The sequence below is a fragment of the Rhinoderma darwinii genome, chromosome 3, assembly GCF_050947455.1.
Source record: "Rhinoderma darwinii isolate aRhiDar2 chromosome 3, aRhiDar2.hap1, whole genome shotgun sequence".
Taxonomy (NCBI): Eukaryota; Metazoa; Chordata; class Amphibia; order Anura; family Rhinodermatidae; genus Rhinoderma; species Rhinoderma darwinii.
In genome coordinates this window covers 158,012,755-158,036,721 of record NC_134689.1, presented here as the reverse complement: position 1 = coordinate 158,036,721, position 23,967 = coordinate 158,012,755, and the positions used below count along the sequence as shown (strand labels likewise).

At 43.3% G+C, this 23,967-nt stretch overlaps 1 protein-coding gene across 1 annotated transcript in view; it reads left to right on the top strand.

Moving 5' to 3' along the window:
• The window catches only part of TSPAN8 (tetraspanin 8), a 63,232-nt gene that overhangs the window by 7,705 nt on the left and 31,560 nt on the right, over positions 1–23,967 (top strand). Inside the window, exons 2-8 of the mRNA XM_075859396.1 lie at positions 1,532–1,594; positions 2,731–2,862; positions 8,319–8,393; positions 8,488–8,583; positions 11,080–11,196; positions 22,618–22,701; positions 23,292–23,558. Coding sequence (XP_075715511.1) covers positions 1,532–1,594; positions 2,731–2,862; positions 8,319–8,393; positions 8,488–8,583; positions 11,080–11,196; positions 22,618–22,701; positions 23,292–23,558 — 834 coding nt within the window. The remainder of the gene's footprint in view (positions 1–1,531; positions 1,595–2,730; positions 2,863–8,318; positions 8,394–8,487; positions 8,584–11,079; positions 11,197–22,617; positions 22,702–23,291; positions 23,559–23,967) is intronic.

Sequence of the window (23,967 nt, the reverse complement as noted above, 5' to 3'; positions counted from 1 at the left end):
AGCAAATCATTGCTTACTAAAACTTGTAATATTCTTGTGATGTCATTGTTTGCATATCTAAGTGCCATGCTTTTCTATTTGGCAGTATGTAAATGAGAACATTTTGTTACAGTGAAACCATAAAGTTTAAAGAAAATCACCCCCATTAGTAAAATGTCATGATTTTCTAGGATTAACCTTGTACCCCAACTGTTATTTACATGGGTGCCATGTAGTTTATGAAAACAGAGAAATGGGTGCTCTCCATACTCCATACTTTGGAGCATTAAAACCAGTGATCTGGTTTTAATGCCTACCACTCCCTCAAGTTATACCATAAAACCAGAGAAGATGGAGAACATGGCTTTGAGTTTTGGCTCAAGTTTATATTTAAGAATGGTGCAGTATTATTAACTCTGTCCTAATGTTAGACAGAAGAAAATTAGACCAAACAGGCAGAAACTATGCCAATTTGATCAGAATGGCACACACTTTATGATATATTTGGCACAACTGCTACATATGTTAGACGCTTTTCTTTTCCTTATACTACCTCATGGCTTTCATTGTTTTCATCAATATTTTGTGCCCAAAGAAATGATGCGTGCCACGATAGAGACAATAAAGTCAGTGCAAGGCTAAAACACGCACAGATCAGTTTAGTTTTTATGACAGGTATTTTTATGAGCTATGGTATCTATGCAATAAATAAACATAAGAAAACACAAGAAGATGTGCATATAACATCTACATATAGGGTTATGGTGCCTATATTATTCCTTAAAGAACCTCTTTTACCAAATTACTCTTTGTCTGTGCAATTATTATGGGAGATTTTATCACATAACTTATATTGTGATCCTTTTACATTTCATCTATGGCCATAAAATGTAAAAATAATAAACTTTTTCCTTTTTGCTCATTGCTGCATCACTGCTCTCCGAGTCTTCATTGGTTGTTTTTTTTAATCCAGTACATGTTTTCTATAATAATGACACATTATGTGACAGCAGCAGTTTCTCTTAAACCACCTCTCGAACCAGGCCGTACTTGTATGCTGTAGTTGCTGCCCATTAAACATTTTGTAAGATACATGTATGGGCACAGCAGTGTTCCCGCACATACAGTAACTAGTGGGAGAACACACTACCTGTATCAATAATGGACGGTACCTTAATAAAAGTAATTATAAAGTAATGATCACTTCATTTAAGGATTAAATAGTGGGTCTCCTGCAATCAGTAATTATTGCCGGGAAAGCAGTGGGCAACTAAAGACTAACACAGCGACTGTTGAAATCAATGGCAATCTGCACAGTACAGAGACCAGAAAGGTCCTCTGTTTGTCCAAAAGTGAAGAATGGCGTCCAATGACATTTATATGCCCTAACAGGGCATATAGACAGGGGTTATATAAGGTGGTTTACCCCATTAAAGGGTTATATACAGTAATAAAGCACTATACATTTGGTAATATTGACATGTTGATGTTCAGCTTTATTTATATAGCAACATTGATTTAATGCATGGATGATTTATGTTTTGTTTTGTAGGTATGTGGTTGTGTGATTTTGGGAATCTCCATATGGCTTCGTGTCAGTTCCGATGCTCAGCAGGTAAATAAGATTAAATAAGACGGAAATATGTAATATAATAATGCCATTATATAAGAGGACTAAGGCTAAGTTCACACAGAAAGCATCAATGGGAAAGTCTTCAAAGGGAAAAATCAGCTCATAAAAACTTTAAGAAGTGCCATGTAACTTCTTTTTTTTTAAGCGTTTTTTGATGCATTATTTTTTAATTCAGCGGCAAAAAAATATGTCCCGTATGGACTACACAGAATATTTCTAATTGAAATCAATTGGAAGCTATTTGTAGTCGTATTTCAAGTGTATTTTAGCGCGTGCCTAGTGCCAAAATATGACTGAAAATCTGCTGTGTGAACATAGCCTTATATTACTATCAATTTAATTCGTATTTTCAAGCATCTCTAGTATAGCCGGCATGCATATCAATAATCGGAATCACATCAAATCAGTAGCTCTTTGCTTCCATTAGTAAATTGTTGATCCTGTATCAAACAGTTTATACCTGTCTTTCTTTACTAAATTAAAGCGGCCTACGGTTTAAAATTTCATAAGTAACAGCATATCTAAAAGAAAAATGCCCACAAAAGTAATTCTATCTTTAGGCTCAGTTTTCGTGGAGAACCTCTTCTTTTGTATGAAGTAGTAATAATTATTTATTACTTAATGAATTACATTAATTAGTGCTGATAATTAATTATTACGTAATTGTTATTACTGAACCTATTATTAATTAGCAGTAATATTTATTATGAATTATTTATTATTGTTACAACTACCACCACCACCACCACACCATTATACCACACCATTATACCACACCATTATACCACACCATTGAAACCTTGTAAAGATCGGAAGTGATTAACTATTTGTAGCGGGTCAGGCTGCTGTGTCGTCTGCCAATCGGCCATGCCAGGGGAAGCTGAAGCAGCAACATATTTTCTCTACAGAAGTTTCTGCACTAAAGTATTAGTGGTACCCAATTAGATGCTCTTGCAATGGCTCTGCTCTGTTTAATATATGAGAATTTATGATTTCCATACATGTCTCAACAGGGCATATGGAAGGGTCTGTTCTGATGGGACAACCCTTTTTAGCCCCTGTGTTACTATATTTGCTATATATTATCTGCTCATTTATATATTTTTTCTTTTTTTCAGAAATTGAATATTCAAGGAAGTGGTTTGCTTTCGGCAATTGATGTTATGATAGCAGTGGGAGCCATAATTATGGTGCTTGGATTTTTTGGATGCTGTGGAGCTATAAAAGAAAGCCGTTGCCTTCTTCTTCTGGTATGTATTTCTGCCAAACAGTTTACATACTGCATATATTATCTGGACTGACACACACATTTAGAATACAAAAATGAGGTAATCATGTGTTCTGAATAAATCAAATACTATGTGTATCCCGGTGTCACAAAACCAAAAAATACCAGCACTAGTATATTACTTCAATTAGAACAACATACAAAGAAGAAGCACTTTTTATTAAAATTCAACTACTATCCTTTAGGTGTGTGAACTTTTTATTTTTTTATTTTTTATACAGTTGCTTGAATAAAATATTTCCGCTAGCTTCTGGCGTAGATTATAGTAAATTTGTTGGGCTGTGGATGGCCCCGCTCCCTTCTGCTAAATCCTGCCTACTTTCTTAAATGTGGCGTGAGCGGCAGAAAATGGCAAAAAGTCGCAAATAATGGCGCAAATATGTAATGTGCTATAATTTGCTCATTTTTAACGCCACAAAACTGGTGTAAAACAGTTTGGAAAATTCCCCCTGATATGTGTATTACATCTTAAAGGGTTTTCAGCAAGCTCATGTATAAGAATACTCTTATTCCATGACAGAAAGAAGAGACTTTAAAAATGCTTAGGAGTTGAAACACAAAGGCCCACTTTTCTCCAAAGTAGCATCATTTTAGTCTAAGTTAAAGCTAGACTAATGACATATGTTGTGATAACTTTATAATGGCATTTGCCCTCTTTGATAAATCTGTCACAACATACATCACTGCCATTAATTTTAAAACTGGCTAAAATAACTGAATTTTTTCAACGCCACGGCCTGTGGGAGTAGGGGGACTGCAACTTTTTTTCCTGATTTGCATTTTTAAAAAGTCGCATTTCCTTTTCCTAAATGCATCTAAATCCTGGACAATCATAAACCATGGTCACTTTTTACTCCACTTTTACACACTGATGTGTAAGGCCCAAATTACTCTAAATTCTGGCGTAAATGGTTAATAAATATGTCACAAAGCAGATTAGACATTATTTTGGAGTAAAACGCAGCAACAACAACAACAACAACAACAACAAAGATGCAAATTCATTGATAAATGTGGACCAAGGTTTATTGGAACATTCTCTATCTCTAACTTTTTATTATAAAGTGATTAAGCTTACAGAGGTATGATAATTAGCAATGAAAAATAATACACATTTTAATATACGTACTTCTCATTCTTGCGCGTTCCCCAGCCCCTGATCTATTCGATCCACATCACTCCATTTTTACAACTCAGTGACATGGTATGGCGTCTATTGTGACAGCACATCACATGACTGCGCAGTCCAATCGCAGCAATTAACTTCCACATTTACAGAACTTCTCACCATTCGTCATATTAATGAAAGCTAGGGAGCAGCGGGGACTGACTGAGAATAGGAAACATAAAGTACATGCCAAATAAATTTTTTTTTTTACTTTCAGGCCCAGAGAGCTTATTGAAATTTGCAAGGTGGCATAGTTAAGGTTCCGATATGGGGACGAGCGATCGTTACTACAAATATATTTCCATTATGTCAGCAGCACATCTCCCTGTTTACACACGGAGATGTGCTGCCGACAATGAAAATATTTCTTGCACCATAAACGAGATCAGCCGATGAACAAGCGTTTATTCGTTCATCGGCTGATCATTGCCCTATTGCATGACACAGGGCAATGATCGGGAATGAGCGTTCATATAAATGCTTGTTTGCCATATTATTGGCCCGTGTAAAAGGGCCCAAAGGCTTTCCTTCGCCTGGGGCAAAAATTAAGTTTGCTGCCCCAGCCCTTATCTAAAAACATAAACAAGCGTATAAAAAAACCTGGCTATAGTGGCTTGTTAATGCCCTCTTCCATGGACATTTTTATCTTTAATACCTTTAAAGACATGTTGTGGCATAAATAATGTAAATGTATGTCACACTTTATGTCACTGTATGTTTTTATTTTTTATACCTTTCTTTAGATGAAACACATATCCAAAAATGTATAACAGAACCATTGTGTAAACAGAACCTTAGCTGCATTTTTCACATATGACAAAAAACCCCTCTATTTGGCTGTCTAGTGCCATGTGACTTGTCAAATACTCAGAAAATCCGAAAGTTTTGTGTCTGAAGCACAGCAGATACAAACCAAATTCGCCCTGATTCTCACACTATGGTCGGATTTACACGAGTATGTTCAGTCCGTGATATACGGACCATATGTCGGCAGTATTTCCCGGATTGGACACACTGCAGGGAGCCGGGTTCCTACCATCATAGTTATGTACGATGCCAGGAGTCCCTGCCTCGCTGCGGGAAAACTGTCCCATACTGTAATCATGTTTTCAGAACGGGACTGTAATTCCGCAGCAGGGCAGGGACTCCTGGCATCGTACATAACTATGATACTAGGAGCCCGGCTCCCTGCAGTGCTTTCAGTCCGGGAAATGTGGCCAATATGCGGACCGTATATCACGGACCAAACATGCTCGTGTGAATTAGGCCTTATATGTATTTTTTTGCCCATCCCTAATATCAAAATTATTTATATTTAGTATTCAGTACAATGAACGCTAAATTTTAAAATAACAGGATTCCTTTCATCGTTTTTCTATGCCCTTTCCCAGCAATGGAGAAATATTAAAAGGAGCACAAATACATATGTATTAAAAATATTCAAATCTAAAAGTATGACTCATACTTTATATATTATTCCAACACTCACTTCACTAAATTAAAAATACACATAAATAAATCTGGAAAATGTCATAGCACAGGGTAATAACACATAAAATATGTAATAAAGTGCTGTTCTTAAAATGTTTATAGACTAGACATGAAAGTAATGTTTTTACTAGGTCTACCTTGAGCATTTCCAGCTGAAACCACATTCCAAGAAAAGCTGACAGAGAATAATAACAAAAGAACAGTTCCAAAAAACACAATGCACACATAAGTCTATGTATGTGCTACAAAAATGAGTATTTCTGCAAACAAAAGGTATCTAGTCAGTGAAATTTTGAAAGTCAATCTGTCAGTCCAAAAAGTTACTTGGACAACCGGAACAAAAAAATAAAAAAAATATTGTGCTGTTTTTTTTAATAACCCTCTTCAAAGAAAACCCCAGATTCATGCTTAGACTTTTGTTGTATTCTTCCTTCTCCGCCTCTTCCTGCCATCTTTGGTAGTCTGGACATTCGATTATTTCTCCTTGGTACATTGTTTGGTGTAGCTCAGAAGACATTTACCCATGATGGACACCCCAAATATATACTGATAGGTTTACTGCCTAACCCAAAAATTGTCCCGGTATGTGCATAAAATCAAAATGAACTCTCACTGTGAATGTTAATGTGAATGAGTAGAAGCAAATAAACAACCCACAATTTTAAGTTAACCCCTCAAAGAGAACCTTTCACCTCCCCATACATGTGCAGCTCAGTGCAGCATGTAATGGGGAGGGCTGCACAAAACCTGGGGCACTTTAAAAAAAATTCTCCCTTCCTCCGTTATTTAGATATCGGTGCCGTTATATTTGGCGCCCGATATTTAAATAACCCCTTGAACTGTCAACGGGGCGTGTACTAGCAAGCGGGCGTGTTACTATGGCTGTGTCACTGTCCTATCAGATATGGACAGTGTTACAGCAAGAGCGAGGAGATAGTGTGCGCGCGCGCTCTCACTCTCACTTTTCAGCTTTCAAGATCAGTCTTCTGCCGAACTGGCAAGGGGGCATGTCACTGCTACGGAAAGTGTAAGAGCTGTGGAGAGGAGAGCACGCATGCGCGCTCTCAGCTCTTGCGAGAGATCAGTCTTGTACATTGTCTGCCGAACTGGCAAGGGGGTGTGTCTCTGCTACGGACAGTGTAAGCGCTCCCCCACTCTCTGTAGCAGAGACACGCCCCAGAGAGGTAGAAAAAAAAATGTCAAGTGCCCCAGGGTTTGTACAGCCCTCCTCATTACCTGCTGCACTCAGCTGCACAAGTATGGGGAGGTGAAAGGTTCTCTTTAATGACCAGCCTATTTTAGGTCTTATTGACCAAGCAATTTTTTACGTTTTTCCATCGTCTCATTCAAAGAGCTATAACTTTTTTATTTTTGCGTCGACATAGCTGTATAAGGTCATGATTTTTGTGGGACAAGTTGTATTTTTTATTAGCACCATTTTGGGGTACATATAATTGATTGATTAACTTTTATTAACTTTGTTTGGGGAGGAATAGAAAAAAAACAGCAATTTTGCCACACTTTGTCGCGTCCTAAATTTACTCCGTTCACGTGAGGTATAAATAACACTAACTTTATTCAGCGGGTTGTTACCATTGCGACGATACCAAATTTATATCGATTTTGTATGTTTTTCTACTTTTACACAGTAAAAACACTTTTTTTTAAAATATTATTTGTTTTTGTGTCGCCATATTTCAAGAGCCATAACTTTTTTATTTCTCCACTGATGCAATTTTATGAGGGCTTTTTTTTTGCGGGACGACTCGTAGTTTTTATTGGTACCATTTTGGTAACTTTTTGATCACTTTTTATCACATTTTTTTAAGGCAGGATTCACAGAAAACAGCAATTTTTGCACTGTTTTATATTTTATTTTTTACGGCGTTCACCGTGCAGGTTAAATAATGTGATTACTTTATAGATGGGGTCGTTACAGACGCGGTGATACCAAATACGTGTAACTTTTTTTACTTTTTTTTGTTTTTTTAATAATGAAGCATTTTGTAAGGGGAAAAAGTGGATTTTTCTTTTTTTTTTTCCATTTCTTTTTTTGTTTTTATTAAAAAAAAATGTTACTTTTTTACTAGTCCCACTAGGGGACTTCACTATGCGATCATCCAATCTCTTTTATAATACACTGCAATACATTTGTATTGCACTGGATTACTGCCTGTCCCTGTAAAACGGACAGGTGTTTGCTAGGCAATGCCTCTATATTAGGCCCCCCGGCTGCCATAGAAACAACCGACACCCTGCGATCTTACGCAGGGTACAGGTGGGATGAAAGACGGAGCTCCCTCTCTCCAAAATCACTCAGATGCGGCACTCTCTATTGAGCGCTGCATCTGGGGGGTTAAACTGGCGAGATCGATACTGATATTGATCTCGCCCATTCGAGCAGGGCTGCTCCCAGCCCTCAGCTACAGTGGAGGAAATAAGTATTTGATCCCTTGCTGATTTTGTAAGTTTGCCCACTGTCAAAGTCATGAACAGTCTAGAATTTTTAGGCTAGGTTAATTTTACCAGTGAGAGATAGATTATATAAAAAAAAAAAAAAGAAAATCACATTGTCAAAATGATATATATTTACTGGCCGCAGTAAAAAGGCGTATTCGCGGTCACTAACGGGTTAAAGGGATAAGATTATTTTGGAGCCACTTGGGGATGTATGCAACAGTCTATCTGTCAAATTGCTATTGTCATTGTTTTGTTTTTTGTTTTTCCTTCACCAAATCTCCCTTTGTGTCTCCATTTAGTTCTTCATTGGGCTATTTTTGATCCTGGCACTTCAAATAACAGCAGGGATTTTGGGGGTTGTTTATAAACCACAGGTAGGTTAAACACATGCACTTGACCATCTGCTGCCAGTTCCAAATTAAAGAAACATCATTTTCACTGAATATTTTCTTTGTTTTTCTTTGCAAGTTGGAAGATAAAGTTAACAAAACTTTGCATGGGCTTCTACCATTAGATAATCAACCCGAAGAATTTAAACAAGCATTAGAAAAAATCCAAGAAGAGGTAAGCCAGAGGAACATTTCTTGGTATACACATGTACTTCCATGTTGAGCTGCCTGTATGATCTGCTGCAATAAACATATTAGAAGATGATAGTTGCTATAATAGATGATATGGGAAATGTTTAATCATGTTATCAGCTAAGTACATGACTGACCTAAAGCAGTGACATAGTAGGATGGTTAAGCTGTCTCATTATGGGGGCCACATACCGCATTCAGCCAGAACAAGGCATCCATGCACATACAAAGGATTTATAAACATGGCCATATTTGTCAGGATATGGCCTGCTGTAAAAAAAAATCAGAAGCCACAGTACCCCTAAACTGGCACCAAATGAGCCATTGTGCCCCCATAAGTGACAGTGCCACCATCACAGTGTCAATCATAGTATCCATATAGCTGGGACAGCCACGTGGAAACATACCGTATACTAACAAACATTCTACAATATACATATTACATGCTTAATAGATAATATACTCTGTATTGTATATGTATGCCATATTAGTTTATGCTGTAATCATCTGACAGAAGCCTATAAATTTCTATGCGATAATATACAATAGAATGGTACATAAAGCAGGTTTTCAGAAAAATAGGGAATGTGATATAGGCAAATAAAAATGTAGGAGCATCTTACCTTTTTGGTCCATCTAGTTCCTTGTTCATGTGTCTAGTTGCCATGTTGTAGAAGATTATTGGATCTTACCACAGAGGCGTAGCTAGGTTCTCCAGCACCCGGGGCAAAGATTCAGTTCAACCTCTTTCCCGACATCTCCTTCCCCCTCGCCATGTTTGTTTTCTCTACCAATCAATGAAGTGTAATTTCTTTTCTACATTTCTTTTAATGTAACTCGAGCATAAAAACATTTATACATTTTACAAGCAATATAGTTTTATACACAATACCGTCTCAGATTCTAGTTCTTTTTCTCCATTCGGTCCAGACCTCTATGATGGATTTCTCCCGGTCACAGCCCATTTCTGCAGTTCGCCGCTGAGATGTCTTCAGCTTCTTACTTTTCCAACATTTCTACACCTATAAACAAAGATAAAGTTCTCATTATACCATACACTACGCCCCTAAATATTATAGCGCCATACACTGCACCTCTAATTATAATAGCACCATACACTGTGTCCCACACACACACCGTGCCCCCTTTAGATAGTGCCTGCCATAGAGCCCACTGTAGATAGTGCCCCCATACAGTCCACCCCTGTATATAGTGTCCCACATATAGCTCCCCTATAGTGGTCCACAGATAGCCCAGCCCTGTATATAGCCCCCCTGTAGATATAGCCCACCTTTGTATATACTGCTCCACATATAGCCCACCCCTGTATATAGCCCCATGTAGATATATCCCACCCCTGTATATAGTGCTCCATAAATAGCCCACCCCTGTATATAGCCCCCCTGTAGATATAGTCCACCCCTGTATATAGCCCCCCTGTAGATATAGTCCACCCCTGTATATAGTGCTCCACATATAGCCCACCCCAGTATATAGCCCCCCTGTAGATAGAGCCGCCCTGTAGATAAAGCCCTCCACTCTGGTAGATAGAGCCCCACCTGTAGATAAAGCCACCCCCTGTAGATAAAGCCACCCCCGTAGATAAAGCCACCACCCGTAGATAAAGCCCCCCCCCGTAGATAAAGCCACCCCCCCTGTTGATAATGCCACACACTTTTTATTACGATAAAATAACAAACCATTCAATCTCATCTTAATCCCGTTCCCACGCCGTCCGGCAGCAATGAAGACCTGCTCTCTTCTGCGCAGGTCTCCTGGGGTTGAACTAAGCGTCTATGAAAGGCGCTAATTGGCAGGGCAGAATGACTTTCCCTGTCAATTAGCGCCTTTCAATGACGCAAGCGGCGCAAAGTATCACGCCGCTTCACTCGTAGAAAGGCGCTGAATGGCCGGGCACAAAATGTACCCGACCATTTATTGCTTCTAATTTTACCTGTGTCCTATAGACGCAGGTATATTATCTTCACACTTTCTAGGAAACATTTTGCTCTGAAAAATATTACCTGTCACACTATCCTATTTGTGCTTTAGCTATACAATGTACCCATTTAACATGAGGAGCCAAATATAACATTTATAAAGTTCTTTCTCTTAGCAAGTCCAAGCACAATTGGATGAGTATAGCCTACTAACTATCACATTGGCCCATAAAATCTCATCATAAACAAAAGTGCTGGGCCTTGCTTAACATTCCCATAAAATATTTTTTTTATTACTCTATGTTTTATAAATAAAACTTAACAGTGAATTTTATATTTCTGTATATATATTTTTTCTATAAACTTGAAAGAAATATGTCATATAGTTTCAAGAATTTACAGAAAATGTTTGCATGTTATTAAATATTTACTTGGCTTTAACATTCAGTAGTTACTGATTTATTGATCTAGATATTTAAAAAAATCAAAGTTTAATAGATAAGAGATCAGTGAAATGTTCCCATTTTTCTATTTCTTAGAGCAAGTGTTGTGGTATTGTTCATGGCATTCTTGATTGGAGAAGCGCTATCCCAAAATCTTGTAGTTGCACTGTACCTACTAATCCAGACACATGTGGTTCGGGTTACTATAAGCAGGTAAGAACTTTTGTTTGAGTCTATGTTTGACATTGCTTTACATTTGACAAGTCCCATGAGAAACTGCATGACCTAGATGTAGGAGGGGCAACCCTTACACCCCATAAGTGACTTTCTCTGTGTACCTTGTTACTGTCCTGTGTCCCCCATACTATTGTCTTCAATCTGTCCTCTGTGGGTCCCTTACTCGCGTCCCCTGGAAAGTAGCTCTTTCCGGGCCAAGTAGGATTGTCTGCATTGTTATGGACAAATGCGCTCAGCACTGAAGGGTTAAAGGATATGTAAACCTTTGCTCAATTTTTTTTTAATAAAACAATATATTATGTGATTTTAAGCAAGTTTTAAATTGTGTTTTTTATTAAAGAAAATGTTTTTTTACTTTTTAGAATACAGCGTCTATGTATCCTGCATACATAGAAGCTGTATCTTGCTGTCAAAGCCGAATCCGTCAGGTCAGCAGGACTGACGGCTCTGCAGAAAGCTGGTCCTTCATGTCAGAAATATGCAGGACAAGCCGTCAGTCCTGCTGACCTGCTGAAAAAAAATTGAGTACAAGGGTTTTAAGAGGCTTTCCCCAACATACAGGGGAAGTGGATGTGTGGAGCGATGCTGGGTGTGCATTCCTGCCCTTTAGGAGGGAGGGGGTTACTCTGCAGAGCTATAGTGGGGGAAGTGAGAGTAGCTGGAGAGTGTGTGCCATGAGCACATGTGGTAAAATAGGGAAAGCTGCTGCAGCTTTTTGGGGGAGAGATAGAGTTTTCTGGAGCTCCTTAAAAGAGGAAGTTAGAAGAGGCTGGACGCAGCTGCAGGCTTAAGGGAAGCCGACATGACCGTCCTGGTAGGGAAAGGGTTAATGTTACGAGGTCAGGGAAAGTTGAAGGAGCTGAAGGAGGGACGGGGAGGAGTTAAGGGGGGCGGGGGGGCCGTTACTGCGCTTCCCGCTGTTTCTCGGCATTGAGCCGGAAGCAGCGGGAGGAGTAACACACATTAAGCAAAGCTCCCCGTTGCCCGGTGTTTTAGTAATGGCAGAGGCCCTGATTTTAGAGCGGCTGCGCGCCGCTGCTGTGCACCACGGTCCCGGATGGCTGGAGGAGACCGTGGCTGCATTAACGCGGATCCCGGACGCCGTTTCGCCACGTCGGGCACGGCGTTCGGGGTCTGTTGTAAGGGACAGGCTCCCCTCCACCGGCCCCCCTACGAGCATGGCTATGGCGGCGGGGGGGGAGTCGGCAACAACCGCTCCTGCGCTGGGCAGGCAGAGAGCGGTGGCAGGGGTGACGGCGATGCAGGCTGTGTCGACCCGTCCCTCTCGGCGGTCCCGACCTCCAGAGCGCCTGAGTCCGGAGGTAGTCCCGCGGACACGGCGTCGCAGAGGGAGCCCGATCCCGGACGCTGCAGGCCAGGCAGCTGGGAGGACCGCCCCTTCCCAGGCCCTGCGTCCTGGCAGGAATCCCAGGCCGCGACGGGGTCCGGCGGTAAGCAGGGAGTCGCAGGCTGGGCTCCCTGTCACCCCTCCCCCATCAGATGGAAGATGTCGAGAGCAAGGTACGGCCGCCCCGCATGGTGATGTTCCGGCCAGGGGGCAGGCTTCGTCAGGATCGTCTAGACGGACGACTAGATCTGCAGCGACGTCGAGGCAACAGGTCCGGTCGGAAGTCTGGGTCCCGGCGGTCGGGCGGCAGGTTGCCGGCCCATCGGTCAGCGCGTCCTCATCCCCTTTCCGAAGAGGTCGTTGGGAGGGACAGTCGTCGGCGAGAGAAGAACTGGAGGAAGGTGAACTGGACGTCTATCGTCGAGGTCAGGATGGTCCGGCTGACGGGAACACAGCGCCTGTGCAGCCCGGTGAGTGTATAACTCCATTATTGTCTTATCCAGCGATTTTTATGTCGGGTGTCGGCGGGGGGGCTGCTAGCATAGCATCGGGGGCCGGTAGTGGCGCGGGCGGACGCGACGGAGCGGGTTTGGCAGATTTAGTGGGTTGCTTACGGGAGCTGGTGGGGCGCCTGGATAGGGCCGCGGCGCCGGTAGTAACGGAAGTGTCCCCTGCGGTAGTTTGGGAAGGCCCCAGGGAAGTGGGATCGTTGCAGGCGCGTCCTGTGGTGGCGGTTAGAGAGGCGGTCGCGGTGTCGGTGCAGACTGAGGCACAGAAGGACGGCGATCGAGTGCGCATGGACGATCGTGCTCGGGGGGAGGTGTATGTTTGTTTTGAGGGTCCGTTGGGGGCGCATTTAAAGCAGGAGGTGCGTGATCGGATCTGGAAAGATGAATATGTTGAAATTTTTTCTCTCTTGCCGCTGGCTAAATTCAATTTGGATAAGAGCAAGCGGGATGAGAGTAAAAAGGACGAGGAGGAACGGCGGCGGTATAGGCTTATCCCGCAGACGTTCGTTAATTGGTCGCAGGCGTTCGCCATATTGGCTAGTGTGATAGGGGAAAAGGCGCCGGAAAATTGTTCGGCGTTATTTTGTTATTTTGATGCTATTGGGGAGGCTCATAGGGCGTATGGGGGTCAGGCGTGGCTGCGATATGATGAGCAATTCCGTCAGCGGAAGGCGGTTCGGCCGGCGATTCGGTGGGACCAGAAGGATATTGCTCTCTGGTTACGGGTTACGGCTCCGGTTAGGCAGCCCTTTCCCGGGAGCGGTGGCCAGGGAGGCCAGACTAGTCAGAGTGGACCAAGCGGCGGGGGAAAGGCGGGGTTTTGCTGGCAATTCAATGAAGGCCAGTGCAAGTTTGGGGCCACGTGCAAGTTCAAGCACGTGTGCTCCGAGTGTAATGGTGCGTCACACGGGGCGGCAAAATGTCTGCGGAAAAAGAGGTCCGGGAACCAGCACGGGGCTGGTCAAGGGGGTGTCGCCGGTGAGGGTGGAAAGGATGGCCCCTTATCTAAATGAGTATCCGGATAGGGCGGCAGCTAAGTTGCTTTATGAAGGGTTTAGTGTTGGTTTTGTTATTCCTCCGCCTCCTTATGAGGTTCCGGTTACGCGGAGAAATTTAAAATCGGCTTACTTGCATGCGGAAGTCGTGTCGGAAAAGTTGTTAAAAGAAGTTTCGTTGGGGCGCATGTCGGGGCCATTTGTGGAGTCGCCGGTGAAAGATTTAGTTGTGTCCCCTTTGGGTATTGTCCCTAAACGCGAGCCCGGAAAGTTTCGTTTGATTCAACATTTATCGTATCCCAAAGGTTCGTCGGTAAATGACGGGATTGATCACGAGTTGTGTTCCGTAGTTTATACCTCATTCGATAAGGCGGTGGGGTTAGTGCGGGCTGCGGGTCCGGGGGCGCTGCTAGCAAAAACCGACATCGAGGCGGCGTTCAGGTTGTTGCCGGTCCATCCAGAAAGCCAACGGCTGTTGGGTTGTTTTTGGAATGGGGCCTTTTACGTGGATCGGTGCCTTCCGATGGGGTGTTCTCTTTCTTGTGCATACTTCGAGGCGTTTAGTAGCTTCGTGGAGTGGGTAACGAGGGGAGTATCCGGGGTCGATTCGTTGATCCATTACTTAGATGATTTTTTGTGCGTTGGCCCGGGGGGTTCGCCGGTTTGCGGTAACTTGCTTCATGCCCTGCAGAAGGTGGCGAGGGATTTTGGGATCCCTTTGGCGCCGGAAAAAACGGAGGGCCCGGTAGCGACGATTTCTTTCTTGGGAATCGAAATTGACTCGGTGGCAATGGAGTGTCGGCTCCCGGCGGATAAGTTGGGTGCTTTGAGGCTGGAGGTGCGACGGGCTTGTAGAAGGAAGAAAATGTCGCTGAGGGAGCTTCAGTCGCTGCTGGGGAAGTTGAATTTCGCCTGCCGGATTATGCCGATGGGGAGGGTGTTTGGTAGAAGGTTGGCGGCGGCAACGGCGGGAGTGCGGGCGCCGCATCATTTTGTGAGGCTCAAGGAGGAGCACCGAGCTGATCTTCAGGTTTGGGATGACTTCTTGGGCCAGTACAATGGTCGCTCGCTATGGATGGCCCCAGCGCAGGATACGAGTGATCTGAATATTTTCACGGATGCGGCTGGGGCGGGTGGCTTTGGAGCTTACGGGGGAGGTCCGTGGTGCGCAGGTCAATGGCCGGCTAGCTGGGTGTCCAGTGGATTGACGCGGAATCTGGCCCTGCTCGAGCTGTTTCCCATCGTGGTGGCGGCTACCATTTGGGGGGACAGGCTCAGGGATAAGAAGGTCCGTTTTTACTGCGACAACATGGGGGTGGTGCTTGCCATTAATAACATCACGGCGTCCTCTCCTCCGGTAGTTCAATTGTTGCGACATTTAGTGTTGGTGTGTTTGTCGCTGAACGCGTGGGTGGTGGCGGTGCATGTCCCGGGTGTACGGAATTGTGTTGCTGATGCTCTTTCTCGCTCGCAGTGGGACCGGTTTCGGCAATTGGCCCCGGGAGCGGAACGTCTCGGTTTGGCGTGTCCGGATCATCTATGGGATCTGGTATCGGTCCCGTAGAGCAGCTGTTACAAAGGTCTTTGGCGCGCACGACGTGGAGGGCTTATGCTGCTTGTTGGAGGCAGTGGGAGGAGTGGGTAAGAGAGTTGGGTGATGTCAATACGGATAGAGACAGGTTGGTGGCACTTTTGTATTGGTTAGGGGATGCCTGGGAGGGGGGGTTTTCAGTAGCGAAGGTGAACCGGTTTATATCCGCGGTGGCGTTTGGGCTTAAGTTGCGGGGCTTGCGGGATGTATCGAAGGAATTTCTGGTATCGCAGGCTTTGAAGGGGTTGCGCAGAGGTAGGGTGGAGGCGGATAGTAGAAGGCCGGTGTCGTTTGCTTTGCTGGGCTTGTTGGGCGGTTCATTGGCATCGGTATGTCGTTCTTCAGATGAAATGGATTTGTTTCGGTTGGCTTTCTCGTTGGCGTTCTTCGGAGCATTTAGAGTAGGTGAGTTGGTGTCGCCAAGTACTAAACAGGCAGGGGGGCTGAGATCTGGGGAGGTGAGCCTTTTTGCAGATCGGTTGGAGGTATGGTTGCGTAGATCAAAAACTGACCAATTAGGGAAGGGGAAACTGATAGTTTTGTTCGCTCTCCCGGGGTCGGTCATGTGCCCAGTAGAGTGCATGCGGGGTTTTACAAAAAACAGGGGGTCTCCAGATTTGCCTTTGTTACGTCATGTGGACGGGTCGTTCTTGTCCAGGTTTCAGTTTGGAGCTGTTTTTAAAAAATGTTTGACGGCGGTTGGGGTTGCGGCAGGCTCATATTCATCTCATTCCTTCCGGATTGGCGCAGCAACGGAAGCAGGGCGCTGGGGGTTGGATGATGAGGGGGTGAGGCGTATTGGTCGTTGGGAGTCTAAAAGGTTTAAGTCCTATGTCCGCCCCCATATGTTGTAATTTTGTTGTTTATGCTTGCAAATGTTATATGGTGGTGCCTAACTGTGTTTTCCGTTTCAGATTCGCCTCCTTGTCTGGTGTGGTTGATGGGTCATTCGTACGTGCACTGGGGGGCTTTGAGGGCGGACGTCCGCCCGGATGGTCGCCAGTTGCGCATTCCGCGACAGGATGCGGTTGTGCATTGGCTGGGGTTTAGAGGTATGTCGTGGAACAGGGTGTTGGCGGAATTCCAGACATATGTGCGGCTTGATAGGGTTCCGGAGGTTTTAGTGTTGCACGTGGGTGGGAATGACTTAGGAGTCCGCCCTTTTCGTGAGTTGGTGCGGGATATCAAACATGATTTGTTGTGTTTGTGGGTATCTTATCCCAAGTTGGTGGTAGTGTGGTCGGACATAGTCCCAAGGAAGCATTGGCGGTTAGCTAGATCGGTGGAGAGAGTCAATAAGGCTCGGATAAAAGTTAACCGGGCGGTGTCCCGTTTTGTGGCAAAGAACGGGGGCATTTGCGTGAGGCATAGGGATTTGGAGTCAGGATTGGGGAATTTCTGGAGGAGTGACGGGGTTCATCTGACCGAGGTTGGCATTGATATTTGGAGCTTGGCTATAGCAGAAGGCATAGAAAGGGCGGTGGTGGTGTGGAGGAACTCACAGGCTTAAGGTGGTCAAGGCCTGTTTCGCGGTGGCGGGGGGAGTCCTTGAGGCCAGTCAGTACAAAATGGTGGGGGGGTCGCATCGGGGGTATGCGTCCCCCAAAAAAGGTACATGGTTGAAGACTTCATCGGGTGTTATCCCTTTGAAGTGGTCTTCTGGTAGAAGGTATGTCACTTGAAGGCTTCATCGGGTGTTATCCCTTTGAAGTGGACTTCTAGTGGTCGGTATATCACTTGAGGGCTTCATCGGGTGTTATCCCCTTGAAGTGGACTTCTAGTGGTTGGAGCCATCTGCAGAGGTGAACGGTGCTTCCGAGCTGGTTTACGGCTGGAGGTAATTAGTGGTTTGCAGATGGCTAATTCGGTGTGTTCTTGAAAGGAACATCTGAAGGGGCTTCAAGGACTTCCTCTGCTCGGGTTAATGTTAACGTTTAATTGTTATTTATGATTCTGACCCATGTTGGGTCATGTGAATTATTAGGAGGAATTCTCTGGTGGATTCCTAACTAGTTATCCGAATGTTTCGGATTTAAATTGTTTTTATAAAACTGTGAAATTAATAAACGGCTGCTGTGGCCATTTCACATCCAACCTCGGTGTCATGTGTCGTTACTAAATGGGGGTGGGGGATAGTATGGTTTAAGGTTAACACACGACTCTACCTAGGCAGGTCAAGAAGAGGCTGGACGCAGCTGCAGGCTTAAGGGAAGCCGACATGACCGTCCTGGTAGGGAAAGGGTTAATGTTACGAGGTCAGGGAAAGTTGAAGGAGCTGAAGGAGGGACGGGGAGGAGTTAAGGGGGGCGGGGGGGCCGTTACTGCGCTTCCCGCTGTTTCTCGGCATTGAGCCGGAAGCAGCGGGAGGAGTAACACACATTAAGCAAAGCTCCCACCCTCCCACCCTTGTTTTGGTACTCCTTAGGTCTTATGTACGTCTGTCTATGAGCGTTTTGTTTTATTTTGTGTGCTTATTTAACATGTTTTTCTTTTTTCCGGAGTAGGTTCTGTTGTCATGGCAGCTGGCGGGGGGAGTCCTTGAGGCCAGTCAGTACAAAATGGTGGGGGGGTCGCATCGGGGGTATGCGTCCCCCAAAAAAGGTACATGGTTGAAGACTTCATCGGGTGTTATCCCTTTGAAGTGGTCTTCTGGTAGAAGGTATGTCACTTGAAGGCTTCATCGGGTGTTATCCCTTTGAAGTGGACTTCTAGTGGTCGGTATATCACTTGAGGGCTTCATCGGGTGTTATCCCCTTGAAGTGGACTTCTAGTGGTTGGAGCCATCTGCAGAGGTGAACGGTGCTTCCGAGCTGGTTTACGGCTGGAGGTAATTAGTGGTTTGCAGATGGCTAATTCGGTGTGTTCTTGAAAGGAACATCTGAAGGGGCTTCAAGGACTTCCTCTGCTCGGGTTAATGTTAACGTTTAATTGTTATTTATGATTCTGACCCATGTTGGGTCATGTGAATTATTAGGAGGAATTCTCTGGTGGATTCCTAACTAGTTATCCGAATGTTTCGGATTTAAATTGTTTTTATAAAACTGTGAAATTAATAAACGGCTGCTGTGGCCATTTCACATCCAACCTCGGTGTCATGTGTCGTTACTAAATGGGGGTGGGGGATAGTATGGTTTAAGGTTAACACACGACTCTACCTAGGCAGGTCAAGGGCTGTATTGCTTCATTGCCTGCCCTGGATTAGAGGGAGACTGAGTTCAGTGGAGTACTGTAGCTGGGAACAGAGGGGATCTTCTGTGAGGTGTGCTGGCAGCCGCTAGTTGCTGGATCCAAGTTGAGCATCAACCTTATTGTAATTCACGTGCTTAGACATACTTGATGTGAGTGTATGATTTACCACTGTTATTAAGAGTCGATATGGTCTCACAGGTATACTAGAGTTAAAATTAAAGGGTCGGTAGTAGTGGACATTGATCTTGACATGTGAGAGGCCACCGTGACTTGGCCTAAACTGTATTAAGCACCCTCTTTATATTAACTGTCTTAGGGCTGCTACCCATAGGTGAGAGTGAGTTCACCGAAAGGTTGCAGCAACTCCGCAAGGACCCGCAGAGGTCCTGGGGCTTTCGTTAGCGTAGCTAAACTCAGTTTGCAAGCAAGGGTCACTCCTGCCGTGAGCCACGGAGGCGCAGTCGCACCAGTAGTCGGTGGGCTCATGATTGTCAGGCGCAGCCACTCTCTGCGGGGAATACCTCATAGTCGACATCCCCCGTCCTTGGAACAGATTTCTTTGAATTTATACTGTATTCGTCAACCACAAGCTGTTTGATTCTGCATCCAGTTTAGTGTGTTTATTTGCAACACTAACATATGGGTTTCTGTTCCGGTTTTACCCCTTACATAGTTGCACAAGAGTCTAGAAAATCCTAGCTCATTGAAGGAGATATAGCAAAACTAGTGCAAAGGAAAAGTGGAGTAGCTGCCCACGGCAACAATCAGATTTCACCTCTCATATTTCAGAGGCCCTTTGGAAAATGATAGCAGCAACCTAATTAGTTGCCATCGGCGACTACTCCACTTTTCCTTTGCACCAGTTTTGCTATATCTCCCCCATTGAGTGTACAGTATTTGTGTATAGAGAATGAGTATATGACACCTAACGACAAACTTCTAAATGTTATGCATGCAGATTTTGGTTTTAGATGCCAGCTATTATGATGTAAAACAATACTATAATAATGAACCTGGATCTACTGTCTGTTTCTCTTTTATTCTATTTATTGTCTAGTTTGGCAATTTGCTGGTATAATTCATCAACGTGGCTCATGGTGTTGGGAAAAAGGATAGGGGTTTATAATACCTTAAAGGGATGCGTTATTAAAAAAAAGCATTACTCACCTCCCTGTCTCTGTTTATTGACATGTCCACAGTGATGACATGCCCGTATACCTACGTGATCACTGCAGCCAATCACTGGCCTCAGTGGTCCTCTGCCGTATTCCCACTGAGAGCAGTGATTGGCTGCGGCGAGCATGTGGATGTACAAGCACATCATCGCTGGAGCTATATCAGTAAACAGCGGGGGGGGGCGGACAAAAGCGACGATGCTGGACTGGGGGATCTGTGAGGTGAGTCATGCTTTTTTTTATATTTAATTCTTCCCTTCTTCCTTGGTAACTTTTTTGAATAAGCCGGAAATCCCCTTTAAATACTACACAATATTACAAAATAAGTAAGCTGACAGTATTCTATTGTCTAGTAAAGGTTGAAAGCTTTTCTTTTTTGACTGAAAAGATAACCAAAGAGACAAACTTGCCCTGACTAGCTTTGAAAGGAGTTGCTAGAGATAGACTATTCATATAATTGACAAAATTTAAATTCAACTTAACAGGCTTGCCTGAGATCTGTTACATACAGGTGAATTCCTAGAGATCTTAAATAGAGAATCAATTACTAATGTACAGTTATTGTATACTAACTCTCTACTGTTTCTTCACTTTGTCACCCCTTTAGGAGATGTAAACAAAATATTATTTATCAGATTTTTATCCAAGAGACATGTTCATGCATGTTCATTATCCAGTGAATCCCAATCGTATTACCTCAATAGACGCCTGTAAAAATAACTATAAACTGCAATACCCCTAGGGTAACTTATTAGTCCCCCAAGTCCCCTATGGAGCCTAGTAGAATGTGTAAAAAGAAGTGAAATAAAGTTTTCAGTAGTGAAAAAAAAAAATCAAATTAAAAGTGCAAAAAAAACTTTGCCCATTGTTTTCCCTAAAGTAATGTAAACAAAACATTTTTTTTAACAAAATTGGTATCGCTGCATCCGTAAAAGTCGGAACTATTACTAAATAGCACTATTTTACAAAAATGCTTTAAATAAAACATTTAAAATGCCAAAACCGCTGTTTTTTTGGTCAACTTAGCTCTCAACATTTTTTTAATAAAATGTGTTCAAAAAGTTGTATGTACCTAAAAATGATAAAAAATGACAGCTTGTCCCACAAAAAGTAAGTCCTCATACCGCTCAATCCACAGAAAAATCAAAAAGATATGGCTCTCAGAATGTGGGGCACAAATTTTTAATTTTTTTGTACAGTAGTAAAATATAGAAAACCTACATAAATTTGGTATGACTGTAATCGTTTTGAGCCACAGAATAAAGTTAAGTTGTAATTTTTACCGCACGGTGAAAGCCGTAAAAACGAAACCCCTAAAAAGGAATCACAGCTTTTTTGAATTTCAGCCCACAAAGATTTTTTTTCCAGTTTCCGAGTACATTATACGGTACTTTAAATGCTACTAATAGAAACTACAACTCCTGCTGCAATAGATAAGCCCTCACACAACTCTATTGATGGAAAAATAAAAGAGTTAGGGCATGTTTAGACGTTGCAGAATTTTTCCACTGCAAATGTTGCTGCAAATTCTCAGCAATTAAGTAACAAATCTGCAGCAACATTTGCATATTTGACAGGTAATTCAGACGTTGCGGATATCACTGCGGACTTCAGTTTTTGCATGGCAAAGTCTGAAATCTGCAGTGAAAATCCGCTGCTTCTCCGCTGGCGGCCATGCATGCTGCAGAATGAAAATTCTGCACCGCAGCCTAAATTCTGCACTGTTATTTTCCACAGCGTCTGAACTAAGTTACCTTAAAAACGGCTGCTGAAGATTTCCACTGCGGACTGTCCGCAGCGGAATTCAACAGCAATTCCGCCACGTCTGAACATGCCCTTATGGCTCTTGGAAGGCGGCGAGTAAAAAACGAAAATCAAAAAATGGCTCAGACCTTCACATGCAATGATCTCAGAACAAAGGACTGTGGCACACAAGAATATAGTCAGTCAGACAGCAAGCTTACTCAACTTGTAAACACTGTGCACAACAGTAGAATAAATACAGGAAGCGTTTATAGCTGTCCCTTGTTTCTATTTTTATACTGTACTCCAGGACAACTCTTTTTAATGGCATTAAAAAGACATATTTTTTAAAAGTGGTTAATAACAGCTGTCTTAGTCCTAAGTTAGGCCGCCTGCACACAGCCGTGCCTGTAATCACGGCCCATGATTACAGGCAGGGCCGACCACGGACGGACACGGACAGTCCCCTGCATTTGCGGACCGTGCTCCCATTATAAAGAATGGGAGCGCAGTCCGTAAAATAAAAAAATAGTACATGTCCTATTTTTTGAGGGTCATTACTACGGCCTAAACACCTTCCCGTAAATATACGGGAAGGTGTCCGTGGTCAATAGAAATGAATGGGTCCGTACTTTGATCCGAAATTAGGGTCCGTAATTGCGGATCAAAATTATGGACTTGTGCATGTAGCCTAAGAGGTGATTAGCACTTTAATTCAGATGCATTGCTAGGTGCATGCCACATATTTGTATTTTTTATTGAACAAAATAATAACATGTAAAAATTATCATCATTGCTAACTTTAGGACAACTGCCAATAATTTGTTGAATTTATTTTCTCACACAGACATGTGCTTCAGTATTTGTTGACTACTACAAAAACCATCTTGTAATCATCATTGGAATTGCGTTTGGGCTGGCAGCAGTGGAGGTACTGTATTAAAAGCATTTATTTTTGTTTAAATGCCAAAAATCTAGTCATTTGTTTTCTGTGAACGGTAGTAAACCCATTTCAATTTACAGATATAGCAGTGCTCAGTTTATTAATGATGTAGAGCTGAATTATCTTTTTGGCACAACTCAACCATGAGTTGTCACTTGTTTTCCACCGAGATTGCACAGTACAATAAAGGAAAAGTTAAAGGGGTTCCGCACTTATCTTAAATTTACTTACAAAGTGTGACCATGAGAACTGTTAAAGGGGTTTTCCGATCTTATAAAAAAAAAAAGACAGAAAAGTGCCTATATGTAACAATGCTGGTTCTCTGGTCTGGAATCCAATAAGCAAGGCAATTTTCACAATTCATAATAATAGTCAGTGGTAATGCAGGGTTTGTAGCACTTTAGGAGTTGCACTTCAAAGACTTGCACCTCAAAGATTTTCACTTCAAAGAGTTGTACTTCAAGGAGTTGTATTGCAGCAAGCTGAATTGAGGTATACCAGTAATCAGGCTGGCACAGGCTGACCTGGGGTGCAGAGTCTAAGCAATCCCCTGGTCTTCACCCTGATCACTCACAAAGAATGTGGACTTTGCTGCAAGAGGATTTCCAGGTGGCGGTCCCCAGGATAGTCCTAAAATGATGTCTGGGCTTCAGGTGAAGGAGAACTATGGAGAAAGTAGTATAAGCCATGGTCAGTCATATGCAAAGCTCGGTACACAGGGCCGAGAGGTCAGCCGTAGTAAAAAGTATGCAGAGTTTGGTACACAGGGAAACAAAAGTGGTTTAAGCACAGCGAAGCTGAATAACCTGCAAGCCAGAATAATTAAGCACAGGAAGTACAAAGCAGTAGGTAAATACAGGCAGAAAATGTTGTGATTGGCTACACAGCAGGTGCAATCACCAACTAATTACCAAGAGCAGCAAACATGACTGGGAGAAAGCTAGAGCGAGCAAGCCTCTCTGTAGCAGATGATCAAGGCAACATAACAAGACTGGAGAGTCCAGAGTTCAAGTTCGGGATGTTTAGTTCCTGACACTATCGGTGTCCAAATGGTCACCAGGGGATGCGACCATAGCTTAGAAGTACTTATTTTTCATTTTGATTATCTTACTCAGCTTAGCTCTATTCTGATGCCAGGACTTGCTGTGGGCGGGATTACCTTGTAAAGGACTACAATTCCCAGGATTCCTTTCTACCCTCACAAACCTAAATTTACAGCTGCCTGCAAACTACCCTATTACAATTTGTAATGAA